General features: G+C 42.1%; 1 protein-coding gene across 8 annotated transcripts in view; it reads right to left on the minus strand.

Annotated features, from left to right (window-relative positions):
* TMEM163 (transmembrane protein 163) overlaps positions 1-12,791 on the minus strand; it is a 214,754-nt gene that overhangs the window by 190,105 nt on the left and 11,858 nt on the right. For all 8 annotated transcript variants that reach the window (XR_012506973.1, XM_074363557.1, XM_074363553.1 and 5 more), the window contains exon 2: positions 11,598-11,717. Coding sequence is in view for 7 of the 8 variants with exons in the window: in XM_074363557.1 (XP_074219658.1) it covers positions 11,598-11,717 (120 nt within the window). In the remaining variant the exon portion in view is untranslated. The remainder of the gene's footprint in view (positions 1-11,597; positions 11,718-12,791) is intronic.

Consider the following 12,791-nt stretch of genomic DNA (forward strand, 5'->3'; position numbering starts at 1 on the left):
AATTCTAAATATTTAATCTCTCTCCCCCTTGAGATACTCAGAAAGGTGTTAATTTCCCAGCATACATCATAATATATAAAGGTATTTTAGCTATTCTTGATTGCAAATGATCATTTCACTGTGGAGAGAGACCACTGTAAAATATAGCTTCTTAGTAATTGGATACGACTACCTTCATGACCATAGAAGTGGTCACATTTATAAATGTTCCATAACATTAAACAGACTTGTTGGATGCACAGTTCAACACTGACCCCTTTTCTTTAAACTAAGTTACAACCCACTGGTGGCACATAAAATCAATTTGGTATGTTGTGACCAGCACTTTTTATAATGAAAGAGAAGAGAAATGATCATAGTGAACATTTTTTTCCTTATTTTAAAATCTCTGGCATCAAGTCACTCACACAATGGTCAGCATGATACATAGTTCAACAGCAGCATTTTAAAAATTTCCTCATGCAAAACTCACGTAGCATATTATAATTAAACGTGTCTTAGGTATGATGACATGTTATATATATACATATATGCAAAACATAAGTTCAGATATACTAGGTCACATGCATTTTTTTTTTTTTTACTACAGACAGCAGTCAAAAATGTTCGAAAACCACTGAATTCCATAAGTCAAATAGTCGGTGTCTTCATTAATTTTTTGTCTTTTCATTTTTCAACAAGAAAATGAGAAACAATAAAGTCTACCATCATGATTATGATTTGTCAATTTCCACCTACATTTCCACCAATTGTGGTAGGGGCTTTGGAGTTTTGTTTGGTAAATACAGATTCACAAATGTTTTGTCTTCTGCATAAACTGAACCTTTGTTTATATAGTGACACCTTTTATGCCTAATAATGCTTTCTGTCTTCAAGTCTCTTATTTTCTGATTAACAAAGCTACACTAACTTGGTTCCTATTTGCCAGATACACCTTTTTCTACCCCTATACTTAAGCCATTCTGTGGCTTTATGTTTTAAATTTACCTCCCACTAACAGTACACTGCTAGATTTTTAAAATCCAATCTACCTGACAGATTAAATCCATTTATATTTAACTACTCAAACGTTTGGATTTGTTTCTACTTTTTGCACTTTCTATGCTTTTTCTGCACCCTTCCCCCCCACTTTTCCTGCTATCTACTGAAAAACATAAGTTTCTAATTCTTTCTCCCCCCCCTAATGGTTTAAAATGTATATACACTATTTCTTCCAACAATTCTAAGTCTCAGATACCTCTAAATACACCAACTCTTCTCTGTTTTCCCTTTTCCTACTTTTGGAATTTTTACCCATTTATACTGGAAATTTTCCTAACCTCCGTGTCTCTTGGATAGAAAATATGACAGAGAAGTATGACTGTGCTACATTCGGGGTAAGTTCCTCAGACTACATTTTGGTTCACAATTTCGCATTGATTTCTGATTCACTAACTATATTTTTCATTACAAATTGTTGCATTTGACACTTCCAGGGAAATATGGCACGATGGTTCCTCACTTTTACATTTGCTACCTCTAAAAAACTCACTAAATCAAGAGCAGAGAAATTTTTCTTTAAAAGGAAGACAAATCCATTAGAAGAAGAAAATGGAAAAGGCAACAAAACCTATTTTTGGATGCTAGAAAACATATGGGCAAGTAGTAATTGATTTAACAGACTCCAGAAAGCAAATTCCTAAGACGGCAGTGTGAAAGCAAAAAGGCAACCCAACTTACACTCAGGGCACTGGGAGAAGTGGGGAAACAACAAGAATTGGTGGTACAGTGTAACAAAGAGAACTGAAAACAGTGATGGATTCAAAGTCTATTTAAAAAGCACTCCTCCAAATTCCCTCCCCAGCTCTGCACAGAAGGGCAATGCCCTTCCCCCTACATGTCCTATCAGATAGTAGAGGTTGACTCTCTAAAGAAAGTCGAACAGTCTCTTGTTTGAGGAACACCAGACTTAGCTAAAGGTGGGAAAACCAAGCCAAGTTCATAACCAGCAGACCAAATAGAAACCTGAGATCTCACTCCTCCTCCCAAACTCAGCTTGCAAAATTCAGGCAGTCGGGCGTTCACCCTCCAGGCAGAAGATCAGAACGCCCTTCTCTGGGCAACCTGCGAAGCCCAAGAGGAAGGACTGGGAAGCATTAAACCACAATCCACCCAACGAAACAGTCCAACCCACAGGGAAGTCCACCCACAGGCTCAGAACTCTAGTCAGCTTTTCAACACGTATTCTTAACTTGTGCAGAAAATCAAGGCTCACCACTCAGAGGATTCCTCACATGAATGATGAGCCCAAGGGAAACAGGGGAAAAAAAGCACTCCGGAGGAAGACATCACAAGAAACAAAAGATTTTTTTTAACTATCATTAATACTTTTTCAGAAAGATAAGATCTATGAAAAAGATCAGTAAGACAAGTCGGGTGACTTTTAAAAGGCACACTCAGACAATTAAAAAATCAACTTGATAGTAGGAATGAAAATCTCAGTAAAAAGGTAGGACTTCAAAGTGGAAGAAATTTCTCAGAAAGTAGAGGAAAAAGGCAGAAATGATAAATGGTGAAAGAAAGAAAGGAAGGAAGGAAGAAAGAAGAAAAGAAAAAAGAAGGGAAGGAAGGAAGGAAAAAATACAGAAAGAAAGAAAGACAGAAAGAAAGAAGACAGACAGACAGAAAGAAGAAAAGAAAAAAGGGAAGGAAGGAAGGAAAAAAGACAGACAGACAGACAAAGATGGGACATACATGGTGAAAAAGACCCTGCCACTGCAAGTCTCATACAAAGGGTTAGGATTTAGAATGGGCTAGGATTTAAATAGTAACCCTAGAAATAAGAATAGAACAGAGCAAAACCTTCAAAATGCTTAAGGAACATTATTTCCTACTGAGAATTTTCTATTAAGCCATCAGTCAAGTGTCAGGATATATTAATGACATTTCAGGCTTGAAAGCTTCACTTCCCATGTGCCCCTTCCTAGGGAGTTAAGAGAAGATAAGGGTGTAAACCAGGAAAGAGAAAAACATGGTATCCAGGATACGGGGGAGTCAAGGGAGGGGAGAAATACTGGGAATGCCCAAATCAGTGGTGACAGGTGATCCGAGGATGCAGCTAAGGCACCTTGTAGAAAGGGCAACCAATCAGATGAGAGGATGTCAAATGGTTCTGAGAGAGATTTCTTCAAGAAGAAACTGACATAATTACGCATCTGAAAATACCACAGAGAAGTTGAGGTTGGAATAAAAGTGCTGAATTAGAGTTTAATAAGAAGCAAAGTCAGAGAAAAGTAAACACAGGAATAAACAAAACAGATATTAAAACCAGAGAAAATTTAAAAATGGTGCAGAAAAGAAATCATCATTCTTGACTGTATAGCTCAGTGAGCAAGATTTATAGAATCATAATAATGCAAACCAGAACTATTATGGGAGGATGGAAATTCAGGAAGTCGGCATATTTGTGTGGGGCTAGGAGGGTAAAGAGTAAATTATCTTCTTCCATGGTGGGAAGTCAACAAATAATGCCTAAAAGACAAAAATGCAAGGGCTGGCCTTAGAAGTCTGTCATTTATTCATACTTATGTAAATACAAAAATCAACCGGAGGCAAAATGATTGCCAGGGTGGGGACGAGGAGGAAACAGAGAGGGGGGACTGTTACAGAGCTTAACTTTTAAAAAACTACATCCATGTTACGACTTGCATAAAAACAACAAGAATAGATAGTTATTTGGTTATTTTCCAGTTCCTCTTTTCAGTGTCTTTTCCTTCCATGTACTGGATTCCTTTTTGATTGTAAATATATTCATTTTACAGATTTTGTCAGGTAATTCTCTTATCTGTAATTCAAGTCCTACCCATGCCGCTGTGTCACTCTTGTCATGGTGGACCCTTCCTCCGGAGCTGCCCAGTGCTGGATGATGAGCTCATCTGCTGGGGCTTAGCTGAGGTTCTACACTTGCTTCTTTCAGGTACTCCTTGGGTATTTCCAACCTAGGACCACATCCTCCTTAACATCTCAGCTGGAGGGTTCCCAGGGTGGTATCAACTCCTAAAGTGGACGCTATGGTGTATGCCCTAGATCCTCTCTTCGGACCTGGGCATCCATCCCTCCAGCTGCTGGGATGAAGGCTGTTGATGGCTCTCAGCTACATCCCTCTCAGCTCTGCCCTCTCCAGAAGGAATCCCAAGGTTGCACCTCTCCATGGGGCACCCCACACCCATGACTGGTCTGGCAACCTTGCTTTGATTAACAATTCTGAAGGGTCATCCCAGCCTCAAGTCCCCATGGGACAAGCCTCCGAGGCAACAGCATTGACTTCTCCCTCTGCCCTGTGCCCCTTGCTCCCTTTCGGGTAGTATTCCTGACAGTCTCTCCCAGCCTCCACCCCCAAGACACTTCCTGCAGTAAATCTCAGAGTCTCGGACTTTATTTCTTAGGAAGTCAACCTATGAAAATTCCAAACACAAACTTGTGTGGGGTCAGGCTCACAGCTGTAAATTCTAGTGAAGACTCCCAACCCTCACCCCGTGCAGAGCTATGCTGAGTCAGATAAGCTTCCTTACTGTCTTCCTGGGCTAGTGAGTGAGTTTATTCAGATCCATCCTTCCATTGAAGGTAAAGTCCTCCAGTGCATTTACTTTATTCTGAGATCTTAGTTTCCTAAGCCCTTCCTAAGCCTTCCTGCACTCCCACCCAGGGCAGCCTTGGCTTCTGCATTAATAGCTCTGACTTCACCTCATTGCTTCTGGGTTGGGGGGCACTCCTGGGGGCTGTAGACTGGCCTTTCTCTAACAATCAGTGATGTCCTTTCTCAAGTATCCTATGTGTCTAGTGGGGGAGTAGGGGAGGGTTTCAGGTTATCCATCCTACCCCACTGCCCTACCATTTTGCTCTGGCGTCGACAGACTTCCCCTTACCATTAGACCTAAGCTCTTCAAGAGGTCGGACAGATTGCTCCACTCCCTAATGTCCTCTGTGGTATCCAGCACAGCATACTGTCCCTCTGCAACAGGCACTTGCTAAGGACTGGATGAACACATCCACCCGCTAGAAGGAAGGACAGGCTGCCAGGAATGCAAAGTGAGGACCAAGTTCCTTTATTGGGGGAAGGAGGGGTCTCTTAGTTCGGCGGGCACCATCTGTTACTTCTGATTCTCAATAACCTACGTTTCAGCCCTGAGGACAGAGCACCAGGAAATAACATCTCAATGAGGAGCTAGGCCTGAAATTCATCTTTAAGAGGCAATTCCCAGAGGACGAAATCACAGCCCTGGAATACAAGCAGACCAGAAAACTCCTTCTTGTCACTGGCTAACAAATAGGACCAGAAAGAGACTGAGAGGCAACAGGAAAAAATGGGAAAAACCCTCCTGAGTTTCCCACAGGCACCGGCCCACTTCCTAGCAGAGCCGAGGCTCAGCAAGGAAGGGCCAGGCCTAATGAGATGAGTCCAGCTGGGGCTCCCCGTCCAGCTCCCCTGAGTCACCACCAAGGCAGTGTGACAAGGACACCCCCATGCTAATGCACCCTGGCCACACTTTTAATTAAATGCTGTGTGCAGAATGCAGGGAGGAGGGAGGCAGAACTGCAAGCAGCTGCTGAGACCCCTCCTCCACTCTCCATTGCAAACAGCAGCTCTTTGTCAGTGTGGAGACTCAAAGATGTGCTCTAGTAGCAGTGAGCAAGTCCCCATCAACAGAACCCTGGATCCTTCTGTCCAAGAGGAGACGGGGTTGGGGGTAGTGGAGGGACGGGGAAGGAGAGACAAGGGGCCTGCATCCCCCATTTCCCCATCCCCGCTATGCACAGAGGTAGAGGCGTCCCAGGTGCAGCTTTCCCCCTGGTTTACACTCATTTGAAAAAGCTGCTATTCCTTTTTCTGAGTTTTTTTTTTTTTTAATGGAGGTATTGGGGATTGAACCCAGGGCCTCGTGTACACTAAGTATGCGCTCTACCAGTGAGCTATACTTTGCCCCCTTTTTTCTGAGATCTTTATCTGCAAACATACATCCTCAACCTGCTGCAGCCACGTTGGCCTCAGCAGAGAGACCTCAAAAATGACTCTAGTCCAACCAATATCTGAGCGCCAACTGTGTTAGGGGCTGAGAAGACAGAAGGGAGAAGACGGGACCCGGCCTCGGAGGAGTGTCTGTAGTGCGAAGAGCAACCGCACAACGATGCAAGTATTGGGTAAAGTTCCTGAGTGACCAGTGTCCGCGGGACCACGAGAACCAAGGTGCATTTCAATCAGCCTGGAGCGTCAGGGAAGGCTTCCCGGAAGAGGGGAATCTTTCATCTCAATTTTGAGAGATACATAAAATTCAGCGAGAAAACAAAGCATGGGGGTCAGAAGCTAAGAGTTTCTGAGTCCAAGGGCAGAACAGGTGCACGGTGATGGCAGTGAAGAGCAGGACACAGCATCTGGGGAAGTAGAAGGAGAATTTGTGGGCTAGCGCGGCAGGAAGCCGGGAGATGGGAGGAGGTGAGTCCAGCCAGGAAGGAGGGACCAGGATCAGGAGGAGCCTTGTGGTACTCAGAGGAGCCGACTGAAATACTACTCTGCCTTCCGTGTACCATCAGAGAGCCAGCATTGCAAAGCGGGGTCGTTGGTGTGGGGACAAGGGTGGGACAGGCATCAACCTTTGAAGACAGGACCATGAGGGTTTGAAGGAGGAACCCAGAGGCGGGGAGTGTTATCAGGATGACGTTCCCAAACCGCGTTTCAGCCTGTTCCTCCCTCCTAGCTTCAGCTGCTCAGAAGCAGCCCCCTGTGGTTATCATCCACCCAGCACACTTACAGGGAGCAAGTTATCCCCATCAACACGCCCAGGGTGCAGCTCACAAACTTCCTGCCCGCATCCTCCCCCGACCCCGTGACCCGATCGGCAGCCCAGGCAGGACGCGGCTGGGAAGTTGTTCCGGAAGACTCTCCACCTCGAATCTACTTCATGCTACATGGGGAAAACAGTAGCTGGGAAGAGACCTGGGCTGTTTAAGCACCAGCAAAGTAAGACACTAGATCTAACCTAAGTAGCTGCCAGCAGGTGTATCCAGGCACTACACCTGGGCATCAGATGCACGGAAAATGTCTAGAAGAAAATATAAGACACTGACAACAAGGCGGGGGGGTGGGGAGCAGGAACTGGGAGAGAGAGGTTAGGATGGGAAAGAGACTGGCACTGTGACCCCTTGGCCTCCTGGATTGTTATAATGTGCACATACTTCTTTCATCGGTAGAAATAAATAAGAGCAGTAAACAAGAATGATCATTCTAGAAGCAGAATGGAAGCTGCTTGTTGAAGACTTCGGCTCAGAGAAACAGGTCAAGGGCTGAGTCTCGTATGCCAGCATGGAGGTGAGGGCCTCACCCACGTCATTATCTACTGGAGCTGGGGACGCAAGGGGGAGACCTGGAATGAGGGAAATACACAAGCGATGGAGAAAACTCCTCGGGGCTGGTGAGGCCTCTCTGAGGAGTTAGCCTCCTGGATATCCGTGGAAGATGAGTTTGGCTGAAGGATGCGTGCTCCAGTCCTGAGAAGTTGTGGTGTCTTGAGAAAGAGCGGGCCAGGGCCGGGTCAGGCCAGACATTTGAGGCCATGGTAACCATTACTATGTTACTCTCAGGGAACCAGAGAGCCACAGGAGGGTCTTATGCCTTTTCCACCTCACAAATGTGTCAGGGGAGAGAATAACTAACAAAGTTCCCAGACATATTTTGTTGAGTTTATAGAAGAATCTGTAATTTCATTTTATCTATCTCTCAACTCTTGGACTCAGAAATTAAAAAGAAAAAGAGTAAGTACACTTGATCATTTTTAAGGGTCCAGCATTTACACTGAAGTCAGATAAATTATTTTATATATAAATATAAATATAAATATAAATATAAATATAAATATAAATATAAATATAAATATTCCCCAATATTAACTCACTCCCTTCAGAAATTTTTCTCATTCTTAAATCTGATTCACAAAATTTTTGAGTGAGCTTTTTCTGAGATCTTAGTTTGGATTCCTTTTTTTCTTTTTTTAAGTGGAACTATGTTTCTAGGAAAGGTATTCCCCTGAGAATGTTTCAAATATATCTTCATTTCCCACAGAACATGTATCGAGCGCCTAAAAATTAATTTGCACTCATTCAAACCTCAGAAAGAGTCAGAATGCATTTTCCTAAATCATTCTAACAAAGATATCAATGATGTCAAAACCCTGAATTCTGAAACAGAACTTCTGTTCTCTTTCTAGCCTCATTATTAAAACAGATTTTTTTTAGGGTTTGTTCATAACAGGATTGCCATTTTCTATGCTGCCTACCAATTATAAACAGAAGTAATTTTAAAGCCAAACTAGAGCTGTCTCTGAAATATTCAAGATGTATTGCCATCTGGTTTTATATCAGCATTTGAACAGGTCCAAAAATCAGTACATTACCAAGTATTATCAAAAATAGTTCATATCCCTTTCAAAGCACATACTCCTTTCAAAATACTTTCAAGTCACAAACTCTGAAAATTCACCTAATTTTTCAGACCATACCGGACACATGTATGTCAATCATAGTTACATATATAACTGATTTATCACAGATCACTCAATAATGCTGACCAAAGCTAGTTTTATCAGTAGGTCTTCTAGAAACTACTAATTTGAAAAAACACAGCATACCTGATTACCTGGAAGCTCATAGGCAGTGAAGGGTAATCGTCTTTATTTGCAGTGGACACACTGTTTAAAATTTGAGTCTTGCCAGTTCTGAGAAAAGAGGTGTCCCCAAAACCCACATATATCCATCACTCTCATTTCCAAACACAAAAGAGACCACAGCATTTCTTCAGAGGATGCTCAGCTAAAAATCAGCATCTACGATTCAAGAGAAAATGGCAGGTGAGGAGACAAAGATGAGTTTCTAACTGAACCAGCAGATGTGGCTCCAAGACACAGCCCTGAGCAGGAGAGCTGCTGGAAGGACCATCCAACTGCCTCAAAAAAATTCAATTGTTTGCCAAATAAATGAGACCTTAGCCTGGGATCTCCACAAACCTTTAGATGAAATCTGTTTCTAAGAAATCTTTTCCTTCCACCTAACTAAAAAAAAAAAAGTTTTTAAAAATCTCTCAGCTTATTCATTTAACAACCTTCAGTATTGATTCCATGCCAAAACGGACGTTCATCCTGCCCCCAGAGTTTACCATCCAGTAGTGGCAAGAAGACATGACAATAAATACTCTTCATCATGATTATCACCCCCTGACATCACACATACACACACTCCAAAGACTTCTCTGTCATCTCAAAAGATCACTTCTAGTAATTCTAAAGCAATTTTTTAAAAATACTAATTGGTTCAACCTGACCATTTCACTGGATGGAGCAGGGGTTCACCAAGCCAGACTATTCCATTTTATCCCGCCTTTCTGCCAACCACCTCCTCGGAGAATAAGACTGGGGCTCCTTCTGATACTGTTTAAAAAATATATTTATTGCTATTTCTGAAACATACCATTTTCCTTTAAATATTAATTTAAACAACTTCAAAAGTCAGCTTCTATGGCTTAATCCCTATCGATTTTCTTTCCCTTCAAAACTATGAAAAGGATTGCACAAAAATCTGTCAAGACGTAAATGCTTTAAAAAAAGATTTTAAATATTCCATATTACAAATACAATTAAGAAACTAAAGGGTAAAACCAACAACCCTAACAATAAAACCAGAGACCACCCCAAGGGCTTAAAATATGAAACACACACACACTAAAGCTACTGTATCGTTAAAATGGGAAAAAATATAGTTTATCTCTATATTAACTGAACCAAAGCAGTTGAAAGCAACTTGGGAACAAATTCAATGTACTATAGACAACAACATAGATTATAATATCACGCGTATACCAATGCCAACATTTTATAGGCAAGAAGTTAGAGGAGTTAAATTATTTGCTTGCTTTAAAAAGGGGGTGAAATCATTTTGAAAAGAAAAGGACCCCCTTCGACAAAGCAATATTCTTAGTCCACAAGCATTATGCGACAGTCTTTTCCTATTAAATGGAACAAAATTGTCAAGATAACCCAACTGATCAGGCATAACCAAAATTTTCCTAATTTTTCCTTATTATGAGATTAAGTAAATCAAATGTAGGATTCTTCTCCCAAAGGAAAAACTTACTCAATATTTCTTCACATTCAGGTCCGCATTCAAACGCCCACATTATAAAGTCGTAACAGCTCTATCAGACATACAGACGTGTCTGAGTAACTATTATTCTGTTTGTATATCACCTCCCTTCACGACATTCCTTTCTTTACATATGTAAATTAGGGTGTCAGATTCAGAGCCCACCACCAGCCACCGCGACTAAATTATCCTCCAGGGACATCAATCGGGCTTGTTATCCTTGTTTCAGCATAAAAAGAAGAGGAGAGAGGAAGGAGTAGCTATTTTCAGGAATCAGAATTCTACTTGATTAGATTTCTGGCTCATGGGTAAATGTTTCTACCCTGAAATGCATTATCCTTGGCTTCTAAATGTGTGGCTTTTCTTAAAAAAGCCAAGACACGGTACAGTGTTTCCAATATAAATTGCTTCAAGGAATATATGCCTAGTTTTGCAGGGAGCATTTGGCCAAATTCTAATAATTCCTCTTGGGAGCCAACACCAACTTCTATCAGCAGCTGTAACTGCACAGAGCAGAATTTTAAAGACACAGAGGGCAGTATCTTCCAGCGGACACAGCCCTTTCTTCATCTACTCAGTGGGCTGTCACATGAGCCACCTTATATGATATTCATCCCTTAGAATATAGATCTTTCTGTTAAGGTCATAAATTAATCATGAAATGCACAAAGTACATTCTTTTCCCCAGCATAAAGAAAGAAAAAGCACTGTGGTTTCTAGCAAGGTTGAGCTAAAGCTGAATGTCATTACTTAAGCTTGTGAATCATTGCACGATTAATAAGAATAAACAGCATCCACATTTCTATAGGCTGCCCATGTTAGCTGAGAAAACACATGTCCTGGCGCTTCCTACCATGGAAACAGGATTATCCATCAGCGGAAAGTGTTCCGTTGTCTTAGTTCTTCTTGATTATAATAAATATTTTTGTTTCCGTGGCCACTGAAAACTTGAGAGAGGACCCTCCCATTTTTCTTTCATTAGAATGTGCAGATGATTTTATTCTAAACCTTCCACAGATATAGTCGGGAGGAAAGGAGAGACTAAAATACTGCACTCATCTGGTTGCATTAAGCTCAAAATATAAATCTCAAGGATGCATGTCTGTCATATGTCAGCCCTGGCTGAAGGCATCCACCAGGAGAATATTTTCACTATTCAGCTGGCAGCCAGAATCTACCTCCACGAACCCGCATACTGATGAGAGCCAAGGCTCTCAGTCCTGTTCTCTGTTTCTTCTTCTTAACCACTTCTCTCCTCTGCAGAGGAGAGAAGCCATCTTACTAATTTATAAGCACCCTGACTCTGCAACCATTGAAAAAAATTTCCTCATCAGTAACAAGCAACTAAAAGCAAAAGCGCATCCCACAGGAGTCAGAGAATAAAACGGGCAACATCAGCACATACATCGATCAGCAAGACTCCGGATACTCACTGAAGGCAGCCACCGCCAGGGCCAGTGTCACAATAATGGAGAACCAGGAGACCCACAATGCCTTCTTTCTGTAGTTCTGGGCTTCGTGAGGTTTTAGTCGAGTGCTGCTTTCTAGTAAGCCTGACAAATACAAGGAGAAAAGGAAGTTAGGCATTTCCTTCTTAAGAAACCCACAGCCAGAGCTACATTTTCTTATTCCAAGGATTGCAAACTGACAGCCCGCAGGCCAAGACATATTTTTTTTTCCTGAAATATAGCTGATTTATAATATCATGTTAGTTTCAGGTATACAACAAAGTGAGTCAGTTATCCAAGGTGCATTTTAACATTCACGAGACTCACATGGAAATCAGGCTTTCTGGCTCCCACAGGTTAATGGCAGCTGTCCTCTTTTTAAGGACCCTGTGACCATACCACTCCCTGACCTCATGTATGACACCCGCCATCCCCCTGCCCTTGTGTTAATTTGAGTGGTTCACTGGCTCACGTAGGCACTGTTCCTTCTAACAAGGCCCTTTCGTTAGGAAAATAGCACGAATAGTCCACATTGGGCTGGGCACTGGGGGTCCTCAGCCTTGGCACTGATTTGCATAGATCCACCAGCATGGTCCCAAGGGTGGACTGGGTTTTGCTCAAAGCAATGAGTCATGGAATACAAATGCCCTCCTTGCTCCCTTAGACAATTAGCAGGAGGAAGATATGGACCATTTCTCTTTAAACACAACCAACAGCCATCAGACCTAAAGTATATGCCATGTTTCCTGCCCACCTCTTTCTTCTTTACAGCATCTATTCCTTTGTACACAGCATATGTCAAAAAATTCTCAGAATATTAAAGCGAGGTAAATCTGTTACAACTGGGAGTAGCTAGATACCCAGGTGGACCATGTGTAAGAAAAGGTTGATTGTGTCTCCTATGCTTTCAAAGTTAAGAGTCCTCAACCACAGAAATTCATGACAACTCTGAATCAATGCCCAAGCTTCTACAGCTTTGGGTTGAAGACTGAAACATCTTCCATATGATCTTGATTTACATACTTTTCTATGAAAATAGATCATATACAGCATCTCCTAGTCACATAGAGAACCAAATTCTCAGTCCAACATTTAACATAAACAAGAGCCTATGACACCATCTCTGGCCAAACAACCCATAATAGACCTTTCAGAGGTGCAGCAGCCTCATCACAACGG

The sequence above is a fragment of the Camelus bactrianus genome, chromosome 5, assembly GCF_048773025.1.
Source record: "Camelus bactrianus isolate YW-2024 breed Bactrian camel chromosome 5, ASM4877302v1, whole genome shotgun sequence".
Lineage (NCBI taxonomy): Eukaryota > Metazoa > Chordata > Mammalia > Artiodactyla > Camelidae > Camelus > Camelus bactrianus.